This window comes from Pteropus medius, unplaced genomic scaffold, assembly GCF_902729225.1.
Source record: "Pteropus medius unplaced genomic scaffold, Ma_sr-lr_union100, whole genome shotgun sequence".
Lineage (NCBI taxonomy): Eukaryota > Metazoa > Chordata > Mammalia > Chiroptera > Pteropodidae > Pteropus > Pteropus medius.
This window is the reverse complement of record NW_024340849.1, coordinates 2,671,557-2,699,060: the sequence shown is the minus strand read 5'-3', so window position 1 is coordinate 2,699,060 and position 27,504 is coordinate 2,671,557. Positions and strand designations below refer to the sequence as shown.

General features: G+C 46.9%; 1 protein-coding gene and 2 pseudogenes across 5 annotated transcripts in view; 1 reads left to right on the top strand and 2 right to left on the bottom strand.

The window, feature by feature from the left end:
• The window catches only part of ZNF407 (zinc finger protein 407), a 372,930-nt gene that overhangs the window by 239,892 nt on the left and 105,534 nt on the right, over positions 1-27,504 (top strand). For all 5 annotated transcript variants that reach the window (XM_039839590.1, XM_039839580.1, XM_039839583.1 and 2 more), the window contains one exon: positions 18,484-18,662. In XM_039839590.1, coding sequence (XP_039695524.1) covers positions 18,484-18,662 — 179 coding nt within the window. The remainder of the gene's footprint in view (positions 1-18,483; positions 18,663-27,504) is intronic.
• On the bottom strand, positions 9,260-9,378 carry LOC120589837 (uncharacterized; annotated as a pseudogene).
• Positions 21,573-21,691, bottom strand: LOC120591241 (uncharacterized; annotated as a pseudogene).

Here is a 27,504-nt window from a genome sequence, read left to right as displayed (position 1 = left end):
TTCAATTAATGTTGATAAACTTTCATCTAACAAAACTCGTTTAAAAAGAGTCTCCAGACTTGAAAACAAAAAGATTCCTTAGCATTAAAAGTTACAGATTGGTTCAGATGTCATTAAAAGGAAAAAAAAAACAAACACTAACATAATTCCTTTTCTTTATCAGTACAAGTAAGTTGTTTTGTTTGTTGATGTAGCTGAAATAGGCATTGGGATCACAGATTAATTAGAAGAGCCATTTTGAACACAAAGTGACCACACATTCCCTCTGCTATCTCTTAAAGTAGAATCTAGATAAACATGTTTATTTAACCTGCTGCTGTTGAATCCCAAATCCAGTCATTACAAAAGGACCTAAGCCTTCTTTGGGGATGGCCTTTCTACAAGGAATTGCTATGGACAGTCCCTTGGGTGGTAGTTAGATATATCTTCATGTGTTATGTTAGAAAGAAAGGCCTTAGAGATGAAAAAAATAGAAAATATTTTTTTGGGCAGTAGTCTCTTGCATAATAAGTTATTCCTCAGACACTAGAGCTATTATCACACAACAAAACACTTTGCTATGTAACTATCTATATCTCCTAGCTGCAGAGGCTCCGGTAATGTTGCCTGTTAGGAGTCTTTAATCACCAGCAAGGGCTGGCACCAGTCAGCAGAGAGTCAGGCTCACCCTTGCAGGGCGAGATTGGGTTTCACCAGCTCAGACCCCAGGGGGGCGGCAGAGTGGGGAAATGAGAGAAAGTAAGAAAACAGAATAAAGTAGCTTTCAAGTAAATAAAAGGGTGACCAATTGTCATTAGTTCAAGAGAATGCTCTTAGTTTCTTGGCTTTGTTTTCAGATCATTTGTTTCAATGTATTCTGAAATGTAGCCTCTCTAGGACCTGGAAAATTGTAGAAGGAAAAAAGAGAAAGAAAGAAAAACTTAGAACATTTAGAATACGGTGAGGTAGTTGTCTGCGGCATAAGAAATGAGGGCGGTTTCTGTATCATCGTGTCTTCTAGACGTTAAGCTCCCTTTGGAGTAAGGTGCTGCCTTCAGTGTGGTGTGTGTCTCCCCCCACTCAGCTTCTCTCGAAACACACACACACACACACACACACACACACACACACACACACACACGTGTTTCGGCTTTACCTTAATGTCTGTAAAAACAAGATTATATCTTCTATAATCTCACGTCTTTATTTTCGTAAGGGAAGTAGCACAAACTCTTTCGTTGGCTTTTCCTGTGTAGCAAGAAATACGCCTGAGTTATTTTCTTTTTTTAGAAAATGATGTTATGTTGCTCCTTGTTGCAGAGCTGCAGTGAGCTGCAGTTGAGATAAACTAGAATCTGTCTGATAATGTGCTATGTAACCTTATGCTTTTCCTTACAAGGAATTTGAAGCTAATAGTAACCTTTTTTGAAAATTTTTGTTTACCCCTTAAACTCTAACTCCTTCCTCATAATTACTTCGACTTGAGTGTTGCTACACAATGCCAGTCCATTGTTCTGTATCGTTTATGTCAGCTGTGACCCTGGGTGTCTTTCACTGTGTAAATGTCGGTTAACTTTACTCTGTCCTTTCTTTCCTCAATATGTTTTATCTCTTCATCTTAAATTACAACTTTTAATAAATACGTGAAATATTATAAAAACATCAGAATTTTCCCGTTGAGAGAAACTGTGGTAAATTTTTCGTGTTTGTGTTTAAACAAATCAGTCTCTTGGATTGAATTATTTGGGGTAAAAAGTGGTTGACACATAGTTTGAGAAATTTGTGTTGCTCTCAAAACTTTACATAGTTTTAATTTTAGTTAAAAGTAAGATTCCACCCACTCTGCACTCCCAAATTATACTTTTCATTTGATTTTAAGTTATCTTCTCTTTGGCAAGCCCGGATTCCAGGGCAGGTGGGATTTCATGTGGTGCAGGGCAGCGAGACGTCGTCTGGGCTGTTTAGTCCGCACCGGGCAGTTTGTGTCTGGCCAGAAGCAGTGGCTGGGGCCCTGGGGCCGCTGGGGCCCTTTCGCAGTTTACTTTGCAAAGGTCACCGATGCAGTGCAAGCGAGGAGCTGGGGAGGGACACGGGGGGACACAGTGGGAGATGGGAGTTCTTTTAAAAGACCAGTCACTGCAGAGGGACAGGCGGAAAGAACAGGTGCCTAACCCTGAGCTAACGGAGTAGCCAAGGCTTAGGGAGACTGACGCAAGTTCTTGTGAGGAGGTCGAGCGAATGGACATGTGACCGAACGAATGACTGTGGGGCAGGGTGACAGGAAGGCACTTGCCATCCTTTAGATGCCCTGGCCAAGGCTGCCTCGTGGACCACTGGCCATTCGCGAGGTCCTCGCTCCTGGCCGCAGTGGCGGCGAGTGTGGCGAGGGGTCACATTTCACCTCTGCTGCGTTCAGACTTTGGAAACGCCCATGGATGTCCAAACGGAGTCGTGCCGGCGACGTACAGGTCAGGGCTGGGTGTGCTGAACTCGAAGCCATCGATGTCATGGGTATTTCCCTTGGGAAAAAATGGGCAACGGGAAGGGCAGAGGGGCAGGTCGTAGCTGTGAGAGCGACTGGGAAGTGGCCTCCCAGGAGTGGGAGGACCTCCGGGCAGCAGGCAAGGAGCGCACAGCCACGTCAGACTTTGGGGACGTGGGGACAAAGCCGTCCACCTGCCTCCGTCACCAGGAGGTCACTAGTCCCCTTGGGAAGACCAGTTCTGGCAAAGCAGCAGGCACGAAACCAGGTACGAGGCCAGAGGTGACGACGTGGCCAGAACATTGTCAGCTGGTCTTGGAGGAAGCTTGGCCTCGAAGGCCGCTCCGGGGAGTGAGGTGGCGGGAGGCGCGTCACACAGACGACCGCACGCTGCGCCCGTGTGCTGTTCTCATCGGTGTGCATACAGCTGCTCTTTGCATTTTACTTAAGTGCTTCCGTGCCAGGGTGACAGACATCACGCGAGTAGCGAAGTCCAGGGCCACCTTGCGCCTGGTCCTGGGCGCGTGGAACCGGGCTTCCGTGCAGCGCAGTGTCGCGCCGTCCCCGGTGGTGGCGTGGACGCACTCGCGCGTGGCGGGGCCTCGCCCTTCTCTCCGTGGGTCTCTCCGGAGACGCGGAGCTGCTGCTGCAAGACCTCTGGCTCTCTGTGCGGCTCTGACGCGTGTCTGCCTCTGGGGGTGCTGCTCAGAGCCGCCTTCTACCTTTGCTGCGGCCAGAGATTATGTCATGGTGTCATCCTGCCCTCCCCGCCACATGCACCCAGACATGGGGATTTTATTTGCTTTCTATGAAGGACTTCTACAGGGGCTGCATTGCTTTCCCTGTTATACATAATTCAAAAATTTGCCTGGCACTAGCTAACAATTCAGTACAATCATTTAACAACCACTCATTGTAAATATAGTCTCTTAAAATGTGACATTTTTTCTGTGACTTATCCTAAACAATTTTCACTAATGTCTCATGGTTTTGCTAAGAACGGTAAATCTAACAGGCCACTCCAGTGACATCATAGGCCAGTGGAGGAGCTCACAGTCGTTTATTGTCATGACACCTGACGCCCACCCATATTTACAGCCCATTCGGGTTCCTGTACCCACCTTTTCTTTGTTTGACTTATTCCAAGTGATTATAAATACGTTAAAACTCTTTTACTAATCATGGACTCAGTTATATTTTTTCTGTCCGTTTGTGCTAAAACTTGTGCCTGGCTGCTTTAGACTGCCCCCTGCCCCCTTAGAATCGCTGTATTTCTAGAAACACGTAACTCTACGGAATGGCGCTACCGAGGGCAACGCAGTAATAAGGGTCACGCGGGCGTTGGAGTTAGTGTGCGTATCGTACGAAAGGAGAAGCAAATCTATCACTCCTTAGGGTGAGATAGGGTGCATGATTTGTTTTCACGACTTAGGGTGCGTTATAACTGCTGAGTGTTGGTGTCAGCTGTACTAAAACCACTAAAAAGTGGAAATAAGTCACAGAGATGGCTTCGCAGGTTGATGTGTGCGTTTTCTGCATTCGCTAGCGTTCTGCATGGATTTCCCTTGATGCTCCTGGAGTTTGTGCTGCTTTGTTTCATTACAGCAACAGCCACCACAAGATGGCTATGGCTGCATCTCGGTTTGGGGGTTCGGCTTGGTTTTTAACTTCACAAGCGAAAGGCGTGTTTCCTGTTGCACCCCGAGGTCGTTCTGCATGTCTCCTCGCACACGCTGGGCGTCGTTCGCGGCAGTGCAGAGGTGGGCAGTGGGGGCGGCCACGGCGCTCCCGTTTGGCGTTGCCCGCAGCGTGCTCGCGCGGCGGCGGAGGCCGCCTCCTTTTCTCGGCCGGCACAGCTGTCTGACGGAGCAAAGACCTGACGGCAGCGGCGGTAATGAGTGTGTCATTGCACGTGTGTCCTCTCGGCGCTCAGACTCTGAGCCGTGTGCCTGTGCCTGAGAGATATGTGGACAGTGTCAGCACATATATATTTTTAATTACATGTTCCTTTTAATTAATGACTTGTGTGTGGCCTTTGAAAAATGTTATGAATATAATGATTATACAATCCAGATCTTACCTCCTGAGTTATGGGTACTCGTTTGTAACCACGTATGCACACACATATATTACCTTCCTGGCATCCATTTTTAACAAAACCATCTTTTAAAACTGTGTGCTCTGATGTAAAAGAGATTCAAAACAAGGTTCCTGTTTTAGTTTTAAGGGCTCTTTTTAGTTTAAAAGCGGAATATATGTTTTCTTTAGCTGTAAAAGCACAATCGAGGCACCATGATAAGTGAGTCAGTACTGTAAAAGAAAAACGAATTTCGCCTTCACTCCCATGAGCTATAGGAGGAGGGAGCTTTATTGTCGCCGGGGAAGTGATAAGGCAGAGTAATTGTATATTATCCCGTCCTGGAACATCTGCCGGAACAGCGCCGGCGCAGCCCATCCATCACGGCGAGGCTGCGCGCGCCGCGCCTGAGCCCTCACCCGGCCCCGCCGCCGGCCTGCACAGAGGTTCCGAGGGGGCCCGCGCCTGGGCCGGGGCGCGCATTAATCAGCCCGCTTGCTCAACACTCCAGCTGACATAATTACAGCCTGCGCACGGCAGTTACTCAAGTCGAGTCCTTGTCACTCGTGGCACACAACTACACGGCCCGATCCCGAAGGAGATTGTCTTATCACACGGAACAAGGGCCCGCAGGAGCCGGAGAGAATAGAAATGGGGAAACGTCTTCCGGGAGTACTATATATTCCTTTAAAATAAGACATTCGAGAGACTTACAGGGACAAAGGGAGGCATTGTGTGCGGGGGCTGAAATGAACCAGTTATTATTTCTAAATGGATTCTGGGAGCATTTTTGTAAAAAAAAAAAAAAACTTAAGTAGATTATTAAGTAAATTCAGTGGCCACCCGTCATCAGTGACTCTTCCATTAACTTTTTCTTCGGAAGCGCTCGTCTGAGGTTAGAGTTGTAGAAGGTTTAAATACTCCTTGGTAGGGCTCAGTTTAACAAAATGAATGACGCCTGCATTGGAAGTCTAGTGGGAGACAAACACGCACCGAACTCCACGACCCTGGTGAGGGACAGTGAGCGTGGGGCAGAGGCCTGCAGAAGACCCTCCGAGGTGGGCAGGCCCCCCGGCCATGTGGCGGAAATGCCACTGAAGGACGCTTAAAATCTCAGGGCTGCCCCTTCCCGCCCCTCACGGACCGCGAGCCCGTGAGCACGCGTGATTCGTGCGGTGGCGTCTGCAGACCACGCTTGCGGCCTTGCGTGCACAAACTCGTTGGTGTCTTAAATCTGGTTTTCTAATTTTTCTCTTCAAGTATGAGATTATTCCAAGTCAAACCAGGTTCTGGCATAGGCGATCTGAAATAACAGCGAGACGTTTTGGGTTCCGTAAAAATTTTACTTATGTCATCTTAAATTTGAAAAGCTTTCAACTGGAAAGAACCACAGTAAATTTTCATATATGTAGGAGTGTGTGCACGCGTGCATGCACACACTCACACGTCACATGTATACATAAAAGCCGATCTGTAGAGCAGTGTTTCTGTAGGTGACGTTCAAGCCGAGGTCCGGAAGCGCTCTGTGCCGCTCGGGCCCGTTGTCCCTTCCGTAGCAGGTGCGACAGGTACGACGCGGGCGATGGCTCGGACGGAGAGACGGTCCGGTGGCGTCCTCACGCCTTTCCAGGGGACGCTCCCCGTCCACGTGCCTTTGCTGCTCTCACAGCGTGTCGCCCTGCTAAGCTTAGCTCGTGCACAGAACAGGAGACCGAGGCGCCTCCCAGAAGGACGGAAACGCACAGGGGTGCGGGGCGGGGGCGTGGCAGGCGGCCGGGAAGGGGGTCCCCACCGGAAGGGGGGCCCGCCGGGCAGGAGCGGGTGGAAGGGGGAGGGGCGACACGTGGGGCTCACTCGACATTCTGCTTTTCCCAAACCACGAGCCCCGAGTGATGGTCCCCGCTCGCCCTTCTACATACGTTTTTATGGTCAGATGAGCTAGACCGACGCTCTGTGTACTTCGCCCTTTTCCCACCCCGCGCAGCTCCTCACGGGCAGGTTCAGACTCAGAATTCCTGTCGTCACGAAACATGTGTAACTTTGTTGAGTTGGAACCCGGGAAACTTTGGCCGCTGCGGCCCGCGGCGTTGTGCGGGACGAGCTCTCCTTGCAGGACGGGCGTCCGCGCGGACCCGCTCCGCGTCTTTACGTGGGACGCCGGGCGCCCGGGTCTCGGGCTCGTAGTGCGAGGCGTCCGGTGACTGCGCGAGCTCGGCACGTTCAGTGTCCTGGCGTAAGCACTCGGCGTGTGCCCTTAGTGTCGGATGGAAGTGGCACTTCGTTTCTCAGAGCGAGTGGCTTGTTCCCTCTTCTCTGCACTGAGTCGGAGCCAGTGCATGACACGCGCCTCTCCTCTGGGCTGGAGGACGCGGCCGGGAGGTGCCACGGTCCGCGGGGGCGGACACTGGCCCGCGGCCCCCTTCCCGTCACGGACCTGGGGGTCGGGCCACGTCAGGCCACACGTTCACATCGCTGTCTCGTGTCGTCACCACGCACGGCGTGTGGGGACCGAACCGTTCCGGAAACGTTGCCTTTTAACGACGTGCTGCCGGCTTCCCACAGTCCCGTGTTGCTTCCCACCGCCGCGTCCGTGCGGTCCCATGTCCTCGGTGCGGTGCAAGGCGGGCGGGACGTCGCCCGGGTCAAAGGTTACCCTCCTGTTGCTCGCGGGTCCCACGAGCAGAGGGGAGCGTGGGGAAGGGATGTCAGGGGGCGTGAATGTGGGGCACGATGGCGCAGTAAAGATGGGTGCTCCTCTCGTGCGAACCCCTGGGAAGCGGAGCAGCCGGCAAGACCCCACCGGATGCCCCGGTCACAGGCGTGGCGCCCCGGGGAGTGTGCAGTCAAGTTAGTACAGCATTTGGAGTGATGTGGAAAGTATGGTAATTTTAGGCCGTTATCAATTAAAGGTGTCACCGAAGGGGGATGTAGCAGCGTTAAAGTGACAGGTGGAGTTGTCATCTCTGTCTGGAAACGAGGTTTCAGTGGACGAAACCCGGGCTTTCGTTGCGGCTGCTGGTGTGCGTGGCTTATTACCTCCCCCCCAGAGCGGAGTCACTTTGAGGACGTAAGCGAGGTGACTCATTTCCGCGTTTCTTTGTATATAGTAGACACTAAATAAATACATGTTGAAGAAACACATTTTGGAATTAATAAGTCAATACACAGGAAAGTAGATTTTTCTTGTACCCCCAGACTCTGTATAAACCGAAGCGACGTTAGGCCGCGGTCACTTCTCTTCTGAAAGTGCCTCCCTGTGGGTCTGCGAGGCTGGCCTCGTGCCCCAGCCGTGAGGCGGGCGGCACCCAGATGGCCCGGCATGCAGAGGCCGGCGTCATGGTCGCTGTGTGCACACAGCAGTGTCAGCTGCTCACGGGGCACGGCCGGGCGCACGGGCCCCACGTAACCTGGTACCCGATACTCACGTCCCCTCGAAAGCAGCTGGTCACCTGCTGCCGTGCTGACTCGCAGGTGCCTTCTTCTCAGAGGACACTGCTCAGTGGTCACGTCGGGCGATGCACATCACCCGACATCACATAACAAGCGTTGACCTAAAAATGAGAAATGGAGAGAAAAATGAACGTGTATCAGTTTTTATATAATGAATAATTGATCCGATAAGAATTGTCCTATTATAGCCACCAGTTCAGGAGAAAGAAAAAGAAAATTCATAGAATTTAGAGCAGGGTAGTGCAGAAATTGTCTAATTAAAATTTGCTTTTGTAGGAAATAATCAGAAGATCATATTTTTTGATTACCTCTGAAATCTGTAAACTTTCCTTTTATCTTAGTTTAAAAAAGAGGCTTTGGATAGTTTTGCAAGTAATGAAACTTGCCATTATTTTTAAATATCTACTTAAATGCCCATAAAGTTACTATTATTTTTACTCTTTGAACTCGGTTACTGGAAAAGTCAGAGTCTTACTCTGCACCTGCGCCCAGCCCTGGTCCTGACCCCTTCTCCTGAGGTGACCACTTGTTATCGTTTATGTTTTGGTCTTGCTGGAGATGAGCAAGTATTGTGCTTATTCCTCTTTTCTTGGTTTCTATGGAGCATCTGGCCCTTTTCTCGCTGTTCCACTCCTTTCTCCCTGTCTTTATTTTAGGATTCCTTTAGGTTTCCCAGGTTTTTCCGGTTACCCTGCTGAAGTCTTTTTCCTGATGGAAAAGTGGAGTCACCTCTATGTAAACATGAGAATCTTTGCACTTTGGGATTCCCATCTCTGTCCCGAACTTACGTCGACTTTGCTGTTTCTTTTATTGTTTGTAACATTTACTCGTTTTCAAAATACAAGTTTCGATCGTATTTTCTTTACATGAGTAAAACTTAAAGACATCCTCTTGAATAATCCAAGTGATCAAAAAACATGCCGAGCAAGCGTAGAGGTTTCCTCTGACTGGGAGACCGATCCGTAAAGGTGACGGCTGCCAGAGGTTTGCCAGGCTTCCCTCCCGCACCCACTTCATGCCCTTGTACGTCCGTTTAAGTGAACATATATAGTTTTAAAGAACCGGAAGGACCCACATATGCATTTACCTGAGACTTGCTTTATATATAGAGATATATACATAGATATATATATACATATATATACATCTATATATATCTATATATATATTTTTAGGCAAGGCAACTCTTGGTTGACCTCACCGACTGCAAGGACCTTGTTGGCTTACAATCCCTTATTTGTTTTATTTTATTTTGATTTTTTTATTTTTTATGCCTACGGCACCTGGTCTTCCTAGGTGGTCTCCCATCAAAGACCTAACCAGGCCCGACCCTGCGTAGCTTCCGAGATCAGACGGGATCGGGCTTGTTCAGGGCAGCATGGCCGTAGACTGCTTTATATTTTTTAATGTAACTGTGTGTCTAAGGCGTTTATCTTGGTGGTACATAAGGGCTGCCTTGTCCTATTTAATGGCTTTTGTCCAACAAATGTGGACAAGTGATGAGTGACATACACTCTCGGCCTTCTCCAGCAGCATTCTCTGGGAGAGATGCCTGACGTTACCACGGTTCCTCCCCGCAGCCGGTCTCCTACTTGTTGTCCTCTGCGGCAACCCTCGGGCATTGCAGTGTTGGTGCTTGGGCTGTGGGACTGTCAGCCCCACGCTGGGGCCCCTCTGCACCATGGGTGTGTGTTCAGGACTGGGGCCGACAGGCCCGTGGCCTGGCCCACCAGGTCTGCTTCCTTGCTCGGATCCCACTAAACATTCATGTTGGGGAATACCATCTCTTTTCCTGTGACCCCAGCGTCCTACCAGGATGTGGCTGGCTTCCTTGGAGCTCTGAAGGAGGCCAGACCGTACTCTTGGAGGCCGGCTTGTGGTGGAGGACTTTGCTTTCAGGTTAACCCTTACCTCCCAGCGGCAGTGAATCCCACTGTGTGGATCACCATAAGTTAATGAATGACCCGTTTCTCTGTTAACAGACATCTAGTTTCAAAACTTTCCCTAGTGTTTAGCTGTTGTAAATAATGATTCTCCTTGTGGGTAATTTCTAGAAATTGAACTCCTAAATCCAAGAGTATGTGCATATTTTAATTTTGAAGGCTGTCATCGAATGTCTTCCAAAACTTTTGCTAACTGATGCTATTATCACTAATTAATGTTATCAATCTTCCTAAACTTTGCCCCTCTGATACTAGAGACTTTAATTTGTATTCTCTTGCTTACTGGAGTCATTGATTACCTTTTAATGCTTAGATAACCATTTGTAGATCTCTAATTATGAATTTCTTTCTTATAATCTTTATCCAGTTTTTAGATTTTTATATTTTTTCTTACTAATTATAGGTACTCATTTCGTAGTCTGTATGTTAATCGTTTATTTTTATATGTTGCATATATTTTCTTCATTTTTTGCCCTATCTTTTAATGGTACGTATGATGTCTTATGCTACATAGCAGTTTTAACTTTTATGAAGTATATTTTGCTGCATCGTTTTGTAGCATGTAAGTTTTAAATTTTATCTAGGAAAGCTCTTTCCAACCAAGATTCTAAAAATATTGTCTTTATTTTCTTCTAGCACTTTTATAGTTTAGTGTCCTTATGTTAATCTTAAAATCCAAATGGCATTTATTTTCGCATGGTGAAATAAGAATCTAGCTTATTTTCCCCCGTGTAGTACAGTTGAGTCAACACCATTTATTATATAAACCATTATTTCCTCACTGATCTGAAATGACGTTTTTATCCCTCTATCCCTCATAAACGTGGATCTGTGTATTCTCTCTTCCAGTGAAGTATTTGGTTCAGCAGTCCCAATGATATTCATCTATTTGCTAAACACTGTTGATAAAATATTCCATATGAGGCAGAGGAACATGAAGTCCTTTATTCTTGTAGCTTCTCTCCAATTTTAAATTTAAATAGCACAAATGTTCGGCAATCTGAAATTATCGGGCTCTTCCCTTATGGCCGCTTCAGCGAGAACATAAGTGGTGGAGGACTTTGCATCTCGGACTGCGCCGCGTAAACGGGGAAGGAAGCTTTGTGCTGGGGACAGTCTCCCAGCCCACAGGGCCTGGGCAGCTTTTGCGTCCCTCTCTTCCACAGAGCGCCTCCAGTCTTGTTTGACTGGGTTTTTTTTTTTTTTGCCCAGTAAACTTATAATTAAATACTACTGGTTAAAAAAAAAAGTAATAACTTCTTAAGTTTAATTTACGTAGAGCCTTTCTTCGGATTACTATTTACTTTTTATTTCTATTATAAAGATACAGTAGAAACTGAACTTTTCTACCGAATCTTTCAATAGACGTGTGTAGTATTGATACGCTTCTTCCAGTACATAAACTTAACTACAGATTAATTATTTTCAAGGATATAAGTTCAAAGACCATATTCTGAACAGGCAGGGAAAAACTGCATTTCTAAACATATATGTACATATATACTGTAGAACTTTCAGCAATCTATTTTTTATTTAAATGAACCAAAATTGCTTTTCATATACAGCATGAAAGTTGCTAATTATGATCAAGATAGTCGGACTCTCTTGGATTTAATAGAAAGACTAGTAGTAGCAATAAAAAACTGAATTCAGTACCTACCATATTTTTGGGACATGTTTAATATCATTTATCTTAATCCTCCTCATGAAGGAATTATATATATATAATTTCCATAAAACAAAAAAAAGTGCCCCATCATCAGAAACTTTGGGAAGCAAAGTGTTAAACAAAACTAACATATTTCTTTAAGTAGAACTTTCAGAATTTTTTTATGTTGATTTACATATATAGAACCCCAAATTGATACCAGTAGATCAAGACGATCATTAATTTCTCACAATACAATTTGGGAATGGGGAGGCAGATGCATAGCTTCCCTTGGGGAAATAGAAACTAATATTTATTTAGGATCTCTATGCCAGTGGTCTGTATATTAATCACCCTTTTTTATGTATGTTGCATATATTTTCTTTATTTCTTTGCCTTGTCTTTTAGCTGTATTATGATGTAATTGGCACACACACACACACACACACACACACACACACACACCCTCCTCTTACAGGCGCTTTACCACATCTGTGCCACACTCTGCATTTTGGCTTCTTGATCAATATTAAAATGTTATCAGCGCACACTAACACATCCATGGGAAATACCTGACTTAGGGATGGTGGTTCCTTACTGGCTCAGGTCTCTCTGCTTCTACAGTTAACTCCAGGTGTTTGCCACGCCAGCTCACAGCCAGTCTTGTTTAACAGGTCAAGCTTGGTGGGGGGGGGGGGCAGGGGGAAAAGGCGTGGGTGTTGTTATCTGGGGGAAGAGACAGCAGCGCAGAAGGACAGACTCTCCCTGAAGTGAACCCCGTGCAGCCAGATTCCTCGCGACAGATGAGCATGTGCGGAGACCGACTGACGGCTGTGCCGGCACACCTCCATTTACGGTGCTTCACGTGGTCACACCTCACAGACACTGCGTTTTCACAAACGGAAGGCAAGACACTCCACCAGCAAGAGATTACGACTTGCTGAAGACTCGGACGGTGGTTACCGATTTTTAGCAATAAAGTAGTTTTTAGTTAAGTCATGTACATTGTTTTTTTGTTTGTTTGTTTGTTTGTTTTAGATATAATGCTCTTGCACACTTACTAGGTTACAGTAGCACAAACAGAACCTTACATGCTCTGGGAAACCAAACAATTTGTGTGACTCGCGTTATTGCAACGTTCGCCTCCTTGCAGGAGTCTAGCTCTGGAACTGCGGTATCGCCGAGGCGCGCCTGCCATGGAAAGTCCAGAATTAGCTTCAGACCAACAAAATGTGGATGAAGGTGTCATTTTAAGTCAGGAGGGGAAAGGTGGAGTATTCCTAACTGGTGTTGAGAGGTATGGCTCACAGTCTGGAACCACGCTCGGCCACACTCCAGGACCATTTCGAAGTGGGTCTAACATTTAATGAAACAGAATGCAACTCCACAAGTTCTAGAACCAGATGTGCGGCAATTTTATAACCTCCAGGTAAGGAAGCCGGAAGAAAAGATGAACGACAACAACAAAATCTGCTCCTCAGAAGATACCATAAGCAAAGTAAAAGAGAAAGAAAGAAAGAAAGAAACTAAGGGAAAATAATGGCAGCTTTGTCGACGTCGATCTCCCTCGTGTATAAGAGAATGGTTAACAACCCTGCAGAAAACAGATCGAAAATACGACCAGGCAGTGCACAGAAAATACATATGGCGTTTCAGTATTTGTAAAGGTATTTAACCTAACTCACTACAGAGAAATGCAAATTGAAAGTTTAAAAAGCTGAAACTCCAGTGAGCTACCATTTTTCACCCACCACATTGGCAAAAATTCGAAAGTTTGGTAACACTACATTGGCAAGAATGTGCAGAAACAGGCTCTCTCAAACATTGTCGGTGTAAGTGTAAATTACTACAACTCCTCTGGAGGGCAATTTGGCTGAATTTATCAAAATTACGAAAGCATATGCCCGTTGACACTTGAAGCCATTCCACTTGGCATGGGGAGATTCACTTGGCACCCTGAGAAATGGAAAACATTTTACAGGCTTATTCACTGCAGCCTTGTTTGTACCAGCACGTGACTGGGAGCAACCCAGATGCCATCGGTAGAAGACCAGTGAACTATAATATGCTGTGTCCTTGCTGCGAAGCACAGTGTGGCGCTTAAAAAGAGAAAGAGAAGGTGGGGGAGATGGGGTGCGGGGCGGGACACTCCTATGCCGCCGGTGCGGAGAGAGCCCCAGGTGACAAGCACGGTGCGGACCTGTGCCTTGCTAATGGATTCGTAGGCAAGGAGAGGGGAGAAACGAAGACACAGCACGTTTGTTTTTGGAACTGGGAGGTTTTACTTCTCCCCAAAGATGGAGAAGTTGTGACTTGCGCCTGCCTGGCGTCGCGGGGCGGCCTGGGCGGGGGCGGCCAGCGGTGGGACGGAGACTTTGTATGTCTCCATTGACGGACCTGCTGTTTAAGATACGCGAACGTGTATTTGGTCAACAACATCTGTGGTGCTTTTTTTTAATAACCAAAATAAGATACATCAGAAGAGGAAAAAAAATACTTAGAATATTTTTTAAAATTCCTCTTTAGGTCAGATAACAAATTTAATGTATGTTTTTTATGTTACTAGGCAGCGAGTTAGTGTGTGGTACTGACAAGTGATTTTGTGCAGTTCTAGAAGTACTTGTGGTGTCCTATTTATCATTTTAAAATACACTGCCTTTGAACTGAATAAACTGTCTCCTTCATTACATACTTTTAAGAAGCCCTAAAATTAGCCATCTCCCATCTTTTTGCTAACTGCCCATCCTCCGCGTGCGTAGGGGGTGGGGGGCTGCCTCGGGATTTTCAGCACGTTCAGTTCCGAGGTTTAAGCGGGACTCCCCGCGAACGCAGCGCGCGTGCGTCGCGCGTCCCGGGAGGAGCTGTCCGGCGTGCTGGGGGCGCTGGCGCTGCCCGGGCCCAGTCTCCCGCCCGCAGAGCGCGCGTCACAGCTCCTCCCGCTGCGTTCTCCCGTGAGATCCCATAGACTCTTGTAGGTCCCGGGTGTTTCCATGTGAACTTCGGGACCAGCATTTCAATTTCTGTAAAAAAAAAAAAAACAAACAGACCCAGATGCGGTTTTGGTAGGGATCGCATGGAACCCGTGCGTCAGTTTGGGGAGCCCTGCCACCTTCATAACAGTGCGCCTTCCCGGCTGCGAACAGGGGACAGACACGTGGCCTTCACCTTAAGACTCTGCGTCAGACCGAACACGAGTCGGGCCAGCCACGCCTCGTTGCTGGGTGCCCAGCTGGCCCAGGTGCCGCGAGCCCCCCGGGATCTCCAGACGACCGTGTCCCAGCACCGCGACTGCCCCTGGCCTGCTCTCGACCAGTCCCACTTCACCTGCGCCTTTCTAGTCACGCCTAAGCCCTGTTTCCGGGAAGAATCATTGTCGGGCTCCATGTCATTCTGAATTACTTAGCAGACGGTGTCCAATCTATTACTCACTGAATCTGTGACGTCGGTACATATTTAACTGTGTGTCACGTGAGTGTCTCAAGTATAGGGACCGAAGTTTGCCCCTACTTCGTAGGTATTCTGCTCTGAATGATAGTGGCCTAATGTGTTACAGCTTTAATTTTTTAGGTTTGAATGGGAATAGTTTGATTTCGTGGGTGTGAAAGGCTCCTTTTTGTGCCAGTATTTTTAAAAGCTTTACATTGCATGGCATTAGATGTGGAAGAACAGATTATGAGACCATACAAATACAGTCTTATCCGTGAAATACGTGAAATGTTTCTTTTCTTTCGCAAATGCCCATTTTCCTCCTTGTTTTCATATATTTAATGTTTTTGATATGTGTGCATGTAAAGCAATTATAAATATATATACACAGGTGTATTACACATAAAATATATAAACAGTATATAGTGTAAGTAAAATATATGTGTATATGTGTTTAAATATATATGTATGAAATGATCCTTATTACCTTTTAAAATACAAAGTTCCACACCGTTTTTTTTTTTTTTTTCGTTTTGGTCTATATTTTTAAATAAAAAGAAGGCCCTCACCTTTTTTAATGTTAGATTCTTCTACATGCCATTTCAGTGCTAAGAGATATTGTTTTATTTTTGTCCAAGATACACCCCTCTCAAAAACAAAATGTTCTGTTTCCAAATCATCTTTCTTTTTTCACTAAAGATTAAGATTCAGTGCTTACATTGTCCCATACTTAAGTATGCGTCATACATTGAAATGAGTGTGTTTTGGTCATTTTAATTTCTCCACTTAATCAGTGATCGTCTTGACGACTCTTAACGCCTGGCTTTTCCATAAGGGAAATAATGTAGGTGGTACCAAGGAATCGCGCATCCCAACCAACGGTACTAATTAAGTACAGTAGTAGTTTTTGTCTTCATTCCCCAGTGTCAGTAAACAATGGTGAATTTAGGGGGTGTCTGCAATTCAATGGAAAACAAATGGGAGATCTGCAGAATTAAGGAAATAATTTGGAATAGTTCACCCCGCTAGTTGGGGAATTCAAAAAATGGTCTTCTTCCTTTTAATTATCACAAAAGTGGACATTTGTTTTATCCACCTTCAGATATTTTCCTGTTACTTCTGTCAACACAATGCAGAGCTATTATTCCAAGAACATTTATGCATTTAAGAGGCTCTACAAGCCCACCCTTTTCTAGAATGTGCTGGTGTCTTTGCCGTGTAAATACTGTGAGGAAGGAGGGCTGTGATGGCCTTGCAAACAGGAAGCCCGCCTTCAGATTCTGTCTTAGCCACTTTCCAGCCGTGCGACCTTTGATGGTCACGTCATCTCCAAGATAGTCCCGTCCTTCTCCGTGAGGTCACTCCAAGTCTCCACCCCCGGGGATCGTGTGACAGTCTCAAGGAATCGAGGCCACTGGCAGGCACACGGAGCTCATTAGGTGCCTATTCATTTCCCCCCGTTGCAGTGATTATTCATTAACAGTAGGGAAGTTATGCAGGGGGCGAGTTTGGTAACCCAGTAGTGACAAGGAGGCCAGCAGTGTCTGCGTGTGCTCACTAATGGCCTTACATGTATTCAGTCTACGATCCAGGAGCAGCTTACCGCAAAGCTGGCAGCCCTTGCCAAAGGCAAGCTGGCCACTGCCGAGGAAGCCTCTGTGTCTGTCCCCTCCCCTCAACTCTTCCTCCTCCTTCTGTGTCTTGTTACTTTAATTTTTAAAAATGTAGATACTAATATGTAAATCACTAATATCTGTTCAGAAAATAAAGAAAAGGGTGTTGCTCTGCAGCTGCTTCTCACCACATGTGGCTGGGCACGCACGGGTGACAGCAGACCCTGCCTGGGACGGGACGGGACGAGGCGGGTAGGAGGTGGCAGAAGCTTCCCCAAAGGATTGTCCCTGGGGTGCACTACCAGCCTGTTCTCACGTTGCGGGACACCCACTCAGGAGGAAAGTACTTGCGTTTGGCCTCCCCGGAGTTGGTAGGACAGGGCGGGGCCTCCCTGGTAGGATGGGGCAGGGCGTCCCGTACCCTCCGTTTGTGGAATTCTGTTCCCCCCGCTGTGTGGCGAACTGGGCCTTGCGTAGGTGAGACTCTGCCATCAGTGACCCAGTAACATGTTCGCAGGGTCCCTGGGCTTGGAATGGCCTTTGCTGCCTCTGTGCGTGAGGGATACGGAGCTACTGCAGAATCGTCGGGTTATAACCATTCTGTCAGTCTTCGGCGCCGTTTCCCAGGCTGAGCCCCTGAGAAGTAGACATCGCGATGTGGCGGAACATTACACCCAAACGCCATCCCGCTTTGAAGTGCCGTGGGGGCTGCACGGAGCCCCTCCGCACAGCTTCGCGGACCCTGGCACGCGTCGCAAGGTGTGGCCACCAACTGCCCTGTCCCGACCCCATTTGGCCTTGGGAGCTTTTCTTCAGACAGCATCTTGCAGGATTTTGTTCTTCAGCCATACCTTCAGGAAACGCCAGTAGACATGTTGCTCGACTTTCTTCTGGCATTTATTTGGCGCTCTAGGAAATCTGAGGCCGGCCCGCTTTTCCCGTTTCTTTCTGGTTAGTTAAGCCTCCCCTGCCGCCCAGAGGCACCGTGGCTGGCATTTGCGTGGGGTGCTCTTTATTTCTCTTGCAACGCTGACGCACCGGAGACAGCTGGGCCCGTGTTCAGAAAGGGTCTGGGTCGCCATCTCCAGTGCAGGGCTGCGGGGGGCGGTGAAGGAGCAGGCGGCCTGCGCCTCCCGGAGCGCGTCCGGTTCCCACGCTCTCGGTCATAGTGCGTCCGGTTCCCACGCGCCTGGTCTTAGTGCGTCCGGTTCCCATGCCCCTGGTCATTCTGGGCCTTGAGGCACAGAATCTGCAGGAAAACAGTGGGAGAGGCGCCTACTCCTATTTCCACGGGCATTCGGTGTGCAGTGGTATTTTCAGCCCGTCGTTCTTCGAAACCTACACCAATACAGAAAACTCACCGGCACTTCACATGTTGCCCAAAGGTGCGGTTGAGGGACTGGTCTTAGCTACTTTTCTGTCTTTCAACTGTCGTAGAGCCTTGGAGGCAGCTCACTTGACAGAACTTAGAAGCCAAGGCTGCTTTGTTCTTTAATGCTCTAAATTCCGTGGAGGTGACATGCCTTCCTTTGGACCGCTCCTCCGTGCTGAAAGGCCTGTTCTCGGGGCTCAAGGAAACTCCTTCACTGCCCTCAAGTGGTACCAGAATAATTCGATATTAAAATCGTAAAATCTGGGATTTTGTATTTCCGGTTCTTTGTAGAAATGAATCGCTAAGGTAAAAGACCAATACGAGAATTGGCACCGGGATTACAAAGACTGCCAGCCTCATCGACGAAGGTGTTGTGGTTACATGAGTGTAACGCTTAGACTCGTACCCGGCCCTCGTAACTGTTAGCTGCTGTCACTACGACCGTCTCATGTCGTTGATTTGACCTTAATCCGTTTACTTTCTCACTTGGTAGGTCGAACTGTGCCGAGAATATCCGCAAGCACATTTTGCACACCGGCAAACACGAGGGGGTGAAGATGTACAACTGCCCCAAATGCGACTATGGGACAAACGTCCCTGTGGAATTCCGGAACCACTTGAAAGAGCAGCACCCCGACATCGAAAACCCCGACCTGGCCTACTTGCATGCTGGTAAGAAGGCGTCGCTTCATTCATCACGATGGCCGCAGTGTTCCTTGTACATCGCTGTGCTTTGTTTTAATGTGGTAGCATATGTGAGAGTATCTGCTCTAGGACGTATAAAAAGTACATTCTAGTCTTGTCCCACTTAACTGTGAAAACAGGTCTTTTCAATTATATTTTATTGATGGCAAATATAACAAAATAATTATCCCAGGACAGCAAAGTTAATCATAGCAGATGTTCGAAACCCAGTTGAACTGAAATTATGGTAGTTGTTTATGCTTCATATTCTGGCTAATTGGTAAAATTTTAAATTTATTTTCAAAGAATGTGATTTTAAGTGTTACGCCCCATCCCTTTGTACCACCGTTTTCCAGCGAATACCTGGAGAGGAAGAGGACGTGACTGGGGAGAGGGGAGAACCGTGTGGACGGGGTACCACAGCGCCCCTCATTTCCCGGAAATCAGGAGGGCCCTGCCCCACGGGCTGTGGGGACGTTTTGGTGATGGCAGAGGCTGCTAAGATTACTCTAGCCTCGTCGGGTTAGAAGTCAGGTTCTTGGAAGGATCTGAGTGTAGGACCAGCCGCAGAGTTAAGCAGACCCATTCCTGGAGCCCAGCTTTTCGTTTAGTGACAAGGATGCCTGGGTGTGGACTGCTCACTGTGCAGGACGGAGAAGTGATGGGTGACGAGTTCAGGCACCTGTTCAGGAAGTCACATCCTGGAGAGAATTTAGAGGAAGTTCCGAAACGGAACCCAAAGAGCATTGTGTTTACGTGATGCCTGTTGATACAGGGAGGCTTTACGCAGACGCTTCGGGGTCCGTTAGTGCTGCGTTTACTCTGGGCTCCGTCCCTGGCTGGGGCCACGTGTCCACAGGCTGACCTCGTCTCGCTTCAGACCTCTCACGTGTAAATCCGTGTGGTGCTGTCTGTTAAAGAGTCCTCGTGGGAATTAAGAAGGTAACAGCACTGTATCTGTTAGGCCTGGCGTGGGCAACGCAGGGGTGGGGGTCGTGTGGTGACGCTGGAGACGTGACTATAGTGTTTGAAAGTCAAGGGCAACTCCACTCGAAATGCAAGACTTTGTTTGCAAAACATGTGAACAACGTGCTCATGTAATATCTACGTGAAAGGAAACAAAACTTAATGGTAATTTGAGTTACAATAATAACACATTTGACAGTGTCTGCATATAAGGTTACTATTTGTTTTCTGCTGACGTGTTCTTTCGGATTTCTTTGTTTATGCTCATATGATTGACTTTTTAAAGTAATGGTAGAATGTTTGATTTCGTAATCTCTGTTGTATCCAAGGCTATTTTGAAAAAAAAAACAAAAAAAAAACCCAAACAACTGAGGTCAGTACTCCGCGTTTCAGAGGTCGTTACTGGTTTTGAACTAGACAGTTGATCAGCTTTGGGTCACGAAAACAGACGAAGTCAAAGTGAAGCATCTTCTGGCCATCAGTCCCTGCGGGTCCTTCATTAACATGAACGCGCGGCCATGCAGACGCCAGAGCCGCCGCCGTAGAAGGAGGCGCTTCCGAAACGGCCGGGCAGACCCCGTCCATGGACGGCGGGCCGTGAGCACGTGCCGCCGCTCCGGGACCCCGTCCGTGGACGGCGGGCCGTGAGCACGTGCCGCCGCTCCGGGACCCCGTCCGTGGACGGCGGGCCGTGAGCACGTGCCGCCGCTCCGGGACCCCGTCCGTGGACGGCGGGCCGTGAGCACGTGCCGCCGCTCCTGCCTGTCGTGCCAAGCACATGGAACGTGGGGCATTCCCCTGCAGTAGCTCTGGCCTTTAAACGACGTCGACACGGGACGAAGGGGGCGGGGCGCTAGCTGCAGAGCCTAGAAATGCGTCCTGTCGTCGCTCTGCACGGGAGGGACAGGCCGCTTTGCTTCCCCGCTGCCGCGCTGGCGCCGAGTGACCCGCGTAACGTCTGAGATATCATCTGTGTAAAACAGTCTTAGAGAAATTATTCTAGTTTCCTTGTGTGTATGGGATGCCATTGTGCATATAACCCTGGTTTTCTGTTTACATGTTAATAATCCTGTTGAAAACTTTTCTACATAAGTCGTGGGAACGCTCCTCAGTGTTTTCGCAAACAAAGCCCACGTGGCACGTAAAGCGTGTCCCCTGTCCACGCCTCCTTCTGGTGGCAACACCGCTCTTCAATAATGTTTTTGCTTTGATAGACTTAGTTTGGTTAAGGAAAAACTTTAAAAAGGTAAAGTTGATGTGTCTATAGCATGTATATCAAACATCTAAAAGACTGTTAGAAGTTAAACATTAAACAACAGAAGAAACGAGAGATCGTAAGCAGTGTCATTTGGGGTATTTTAACTTTTAGTTGAGATGCTATTTGGAATATGTTAAAGGCAGGCATTTTATTCTTTGTTGGAAACGGTCCTGAGAAGGAGGGTTCTCCGGTGTGCGCTTTCCCGCGCGTGCCCGCATGGAGGGGCAGCTGCGGCTGTGTGGGCCACGGGTGTGCAAGGCCACAACCAGCACCCCGGGAGACCAGACTCACGTTCCCGAGGGCCACCTTGCGAGGCCGGCAGGACGCCCACCCCTCTGAGTGTCAGATCCTTCTCTCCTCAGTCAGGAGTTGAACCGTCTCGAAAGCGCCTCCCGGAGGTCTGCAGGTCTGGCGCTGGGACAGGACAGTTTTTACCTTCAGCTCTCACCCCGTGTTGGATGAGCCCCGTGGGTCTCTGTTTTCCCCTCTGCACGATGGGCCTGGTGATGCCCAGGACACGGCTTCTCGGCGATCTGGTGGCACGACGTGTGAACTGCCGGCTGCGACTCTGCAGGGCACCCGCGGCTGCTCACTGTTCTCTCTCTCTCTCTCTCTCTCTCTCTCTCTCTCTCTCTCTCTCTCTCTCTCTCTCTCTCTCTCTCTCTCTTTTTTTACACCTACAGCACCCGGTCTTCCTAGGCGGTCTCCCATCCAAGTACTAACCAGGCCCGACCCTGCTTAGCTTGCGAGCTCAGACGGGATCGGGCGTGTTCAGGGTGGCGTGGCCACAGGCTCTCTTTTGCTTCTGCTGGTGATCCGTCATCTTCTCAATAATTGGGAGAATTAGAAGGATGATTTTGTTATCATTTGCCATTTCCTATTCTAGAGAATTAAAGGCTCTAGGTAAGCTTAATTTTGGTTGTAGCTTTGTTTGAAAAACAAGATAAAATGCTTAGTTTTTAAAATAAAAGTGGATTATTTAAAAATCTAGTATTCGATTTTCAGGCATTTCAGGATTTTCTACTAACTGTTTTGTTAACTATAGAAATAGTAATATAAATTGATTTCTATTGTGTTTTTGCTGTGCTTACATAACATAATCCGAATTAATTTGTTTACGCTTTTTTCATGCCCAGCACATGGCGAGTTTCAGTAAATGTCTGAGACATGCTAGAAAGGAGCGTGAACTACGGTGTTGTTTGGTGCCATGTTCTGTGTTCCCCGTGTGTCACTTAGGTCAAGTTTGTTTACTGTGTTGTTCAGATTGTCTGTATTCTCACTGACATTTTTTATGCTAGCTCTATCAACTGTTAGGAGAGGTATGTTAAAATTGCCCGCTGAGACTGTGGATTTGTCTATTTTTCCTTTGAATGCTATTATTGTTGGCTTTGCATATTTTGAAGATGTATCTCTGGGTACTGGGAACTTTAGGGTTGCTCCGCACGCAGACCCCCCCGATGCAGGATAGACACGTGCTCCCTCGTGACTGCGAAGCGCCCTGTGCACCTGCAGTCCTGCCTCTGGCCGGCGCTGCACGGAGTAGCTCGCCAGCCCCCTGGTCAGCAGCGTGCAGCTGCGCCCTGTTTGCTGTGACGGTTCTGCTCCTTTGCGTGAAACAGTCATTTATTTTAGTATTTACACTTAACATGATTATTGCTGTAGTCCCTGTAGTCACAAACCAAGATAACGCAAAGGTCCACGGAGTGGGATGTGGGAGGCCGTACACTCGCCTGCTAGAACAGAGCGCTGAACGGCAGTGAGGACCAAGGACGACGAATAAGCGCACAGTAACATCAGGGGATGAGCGAAGTTACACACAGGACCACGTTCCACACGGTTCCATCTTCAGTACATGTGAGGACGGCTCAGAGGAGCGCCGGTGGTGGAGCCGCGTCTGTTGTCCCTCGGGACAGCGGCCACTGGGATGCCGAGCGGGGGTCAGCGGTTCTGCTTCCCGTCCCGCAGAACGGGATGCTGTTGTCAGCCAGAGAAATTCCTGAAGCCCTCCATGAGGCGTGTACTTTTCTGTGTGTACTTTTTTGTCGTTGTCTAAACAGCATCCCCTTACCCTCCAAGGATCTAAAAAGGTTCATTTAGGTCCCCCTAGATCTAATATGATGAGATGTGACAATCCCGTGAATGCCCACGAAATTGACATCGAATTAGAAGTGGCCAGAATTCTTTCTGTTACTGTACATTATAATTTTTGCCTGTTTAGTGAACCCCATTTTACCTCAAAAACGATCTTTATTCGATCTTCATAGTTCTCGAATTGCACTTCTACCATCTGTCATTCATGAATAAGCTCGGTTGTTCATTCACGCACCTTGAGAAAGAATTGAATATGCTTTTATGTTTGCAGTTCGAGTGACCTTCAGTCGGACTTGGGTGGTTATATCTCAGACTGCTTGAAACATAACCCGAGAAGGAGGATGACGACAGAGAAGGCGGGGGGAGGCCGGGGTTGGGGGTGCTGCGGTTCTCCCATCGTGCCTGAGAAAGAGGCTTTTTTTGTCTTGGATTCTAGGTGACAGACTGACAGTTGTGCCTTTGCAGCTCAGAGAGCTTTTCTGCTGGTGAAGTAACGCTCACAGCTTGTGGACAAAGTCCCCAGGAGCCAGAGGCCTGTGGCCGCTGTGTGGGGTCCGGCCCCGCGTCAGGCTGTGACGTTGACATCATTTTTGCACTTTTTCCTCTGAGAAGCTGGGACTTTTGCGTAGTAGATATTTATGACTTTTCTAGACGTAATGATCAAATAGTCGTCTCTTTTCAGTAGAAGAATAAGCATTAAGAGGTGACAAGAATGTTTTCCCTAATTTCTTTGATTTTTCTTCTGTCACCGGTTTTTTTTTTATCATTTAAATTGATATGATTTTCCTCAATTCTTACATATTAAGACTTAATCATTTCAAAATATACATTAGATCATCACCCGAGCACTGTGATAGCAGATGAATCTACATACCGTCTTCACAAATTGGGATTTTCATAGTCTCTTTAAGGTAATCAATTTTTTAATTCTTTATCACATATTATTTAGCTGCATTCCATAGTATTTTCCTCTTACTCACTTTCAAGAATAAGAATGTCAAAGTTTGACTCTTACGCAAACTCCAGATCCTTTTTCTTTCCAATGGTAGGTAATTCAGCACCACTTAAACTATGCTTAACTGGTTCTTAACGCTCCCCAAGTGCCTCACTTTATACTCGGGCAGATTAAACTTCATATCCCGCCTCTGAGCTCCTGTGCGTCCTCTACGCAGGTAAGATAAGGCAGCTCCAGCATTCCGGACCTTCACCATTCTCGCTCACCTAGCCCGGTATTCAGATGTCCTGATATAAACGATTGTCTCCGTCGTGAATGAGAAATGTCAGGGTTCTGATCGCCAGGCCTTGCAGGAGGTGGTCTTTCTCCAGATTCCTTGGCTCTCTATTTTTAACCCCATTTCTTTCTTCCCCTTTTGTTAGTTGGATGCTCTGACACGTGTCATGACATTTTGTACAATAATTCATTTTATGAAAAGGTCCAAATATCTCAGAAAATCTTAACAGTTTCTCATTGGTTCTCCCTTACGTGAACCAATTATTACTTCAACCTAAAAAGGAACGAATTTTTCTCTGACATGACTGCCTTTGGTAAATCCATGCTGAGTCACCCCTATTAAATTGTCCTTCTCCAAATGTATCATTAAGCTCATCCATAAGTATCATCTCAAATTTACTTCCTAATATAGATGGTAGACTCACAGCTCTATAATTTGCCGTCTCTCTCCCTCTTTCTAACCTTCAGACTGCATTCCTTGTTTTCCAGTCTCCTGATACTTCACCACTAACAAAAGACTTCCTAAAATAATTAACAGTTCAACAGTTTGATTCTTTAACCTCAGCCATCATCCATGGGTAATTTACTGTTTTTCTTAGCTGCTGCTCGCAGGTCTTTGTTTCTCTCAAAGTCCTGCCTAAATACTCTGGCGCCTTCTGTCAGGCGTTCTCAGCGGCCGCCGTGACCGTGATGTGGTGTTTCGGTAGCTGGCTTTTCTCTCTTGGCTGTCTTTCTCACTCTCGCCTGTTGAATTCCTGCGTTTAGAACTGCGTCGTGTCGTTTGTCGTCAGTGGGTGAGTAATGTCAAAGCAGTGTTTTCCATCAGCTGCTCTTTCCGGTCGCATAATTGCTCCTGGGTCATCTCCTTCGTGGATGTTCTGTCACTGGTAAGTTTCCAGTCCCCTGCCCTCAGTGTGTGCTCTCGTTGAACACTGTACCGAAATAGGGTTGCTAAAGCCTTCTCGTTGCACATTCTTAAATATTTTTAAATTTAATCTGCTTAAGAATAAATATGTCCTAACTTGTCTAAGAACTTCCTTTGTCTGCTAAACACCGTGGAGCAGAGTTAAGGAAACATCTGTCACCCAGTGTCTGCCTGGCCCACCCCGTGCCACCGCCTTCTCACAGCCCCCTGCAGGAGGGGCCGTCAGGATTGTGTTTACGGGCGGCTTCCTATTTTAGGTGGTTAGCGCCCGGTACTGAAGAACTGTTCTTTTACACTGTTGTGGTCTGCCTTTCAATCGCAAAGAGAGGAGGAAGCGTAGTTAATAGTGTCCGTGCCAGACTTTTGGCTGGGCCATTAAATCCTCAAAACAAATCTCTTCCGGAGGTGTTATTCCCAAGTTAATGATTTTAGAAAATGGACCTTCAAGAGGTCAACTTGCCTGAGGAGGGTACGTATCTACAGTGTGGCGGACCGAAAGTCCATGCTTGTATGTCTTCAAGAGTTTTCCAGTGACATAGTCCTGCATGTGCAGGAACGAAAAAACAAAACAAAACAAAAAACAAAAACAAAGAAAACAAAACAAAAAATGCAGCATCTACGAGCTAATGAATGAACTTCTTACTATGGAAGCGTTAACGTTTTGGAGTTTTAAGACTTTCATAAGCTGGAGACGTGTCCCAGGCAGCAGCATGGTGTCACGCAGTGTCAGAGCCACTCGCAGGAAGGCCTTCACCGCTGCCCTTCCTTCCGCTGCTCGGTGCAGAGCCTGGCGGGAGGATGGACGGACAGATGGACGGACGGACGGACAGGCGGAGCCAGTCACGTGAACTAGGCTTTTTGAAGTGTCCTGACTTTATTACTGCTGAGATGTGTGACCTTAAGCAAGTCACTCAGCTATTCTGTGTCTGTTCTCGACTGCCGAATGGATAACAGCGTTTAGCCTTTCTTTTGACTATGAGGGTCATATGCGTTGATACAGGCGAAAGAGTTTTGGAAATGATCAATACTGAGATTTTTGCCAAAGAAAAAGCTACCGGCCTTTGTGATTGCTGTTTTAATAGCAGGAAGATAGAAGGAAAGGATGGGAATGATTTTTTGCATTTATTTCAAGTTGCCACTAAGAGTAATTAACCTCACGCGAGGTGTAAGTGTTTATGTGTCAGTAGCCACACGTGTAGTAACGTGACAGGCTGAGCACCTATCCAAAGCTGCGGCGACCAAGGGTCTGAATAAAACTTTCAGAGTAGAAACTTATCACTTAATTTATCTGAATTATTTCTATTCTTTACAAGTTACCTACTATATATTTTTAAAACTAATTTTTAAGAAATAATGTATTTCTGAAATAACGTCCTTTCTAGTGAATATTTCAATGTTCTGTGAAGTCCTTAGTGGCATCCACAACCTTTAAAATAGAGTGTACATTAAAAAACAGCTTTTGTTAGTAACATCTAATAGAATGGGCTGAAGATATCTGAAATTCATGTAAATCCATTCAATTAATCATTTTCGATGTCTCTCAGGCCCTTGGAGCCCGTAGGCCCTTCCCCGGCTACATGATCTTAAAGAGAACTTTTAAAGTGATGGTTAATTTTTTTCCAGGAAAGAACCGCAGCCTCTCCTCTTCCTTCTAATTGTAACGAGGTGTAATTACCTCTGTCCCTGGACCTGCATTTACACTTCGTTTAGGCCTCTCCTGGCTGCCGCCAGGTTCCACGGGCACATGACAGTATGGTGACCTCATCGGCAGGCAAAACGGTGATCTTATCTGGACTAGCATTTGCAGCATTCATGAACCGAATTCTGAAAGTTATAGGTTTTTTTTTTTTTTAAGGAAACAAAATTGTGATTTTATCCCCCCTGACAACTTCATTTATCAAAATTTTAAGGGAAAAAAACTGATCATGGAAAGTTATTGTGAGGGCAGTGAGATCGTATCAGGTAATTGATGTGGCTTTTATTTTTATGAAGACCTTTTATCAACTGTTGCATTCAATATAATTTATATTTTTTAAAAATTTACACACCCTTACAGACGTATCTTGACCCCAACTAAAATGCAGTTTTATACAAGGAAAACGGGGTGGGTGTTGACAAGCCCTACGGCTGATACTGCAGAACAGGTAACCATTTTCACTGAAGCCATTTAGTGAAGAATAGCATTACGAGTTTTGTAAATTACGAGAGAAATTTGGGTACACTGTTTAATTAGCGTTGAAACTTAGCTCAGAAGCTGTAAAAACGCACATTATTATTCATTTGCAATTTCACTTATTTCTATTTTTAGTGAGCAAAATTGCCATTTAGCAAGTTGTCCTCTTTTTAACTTCTTATATTG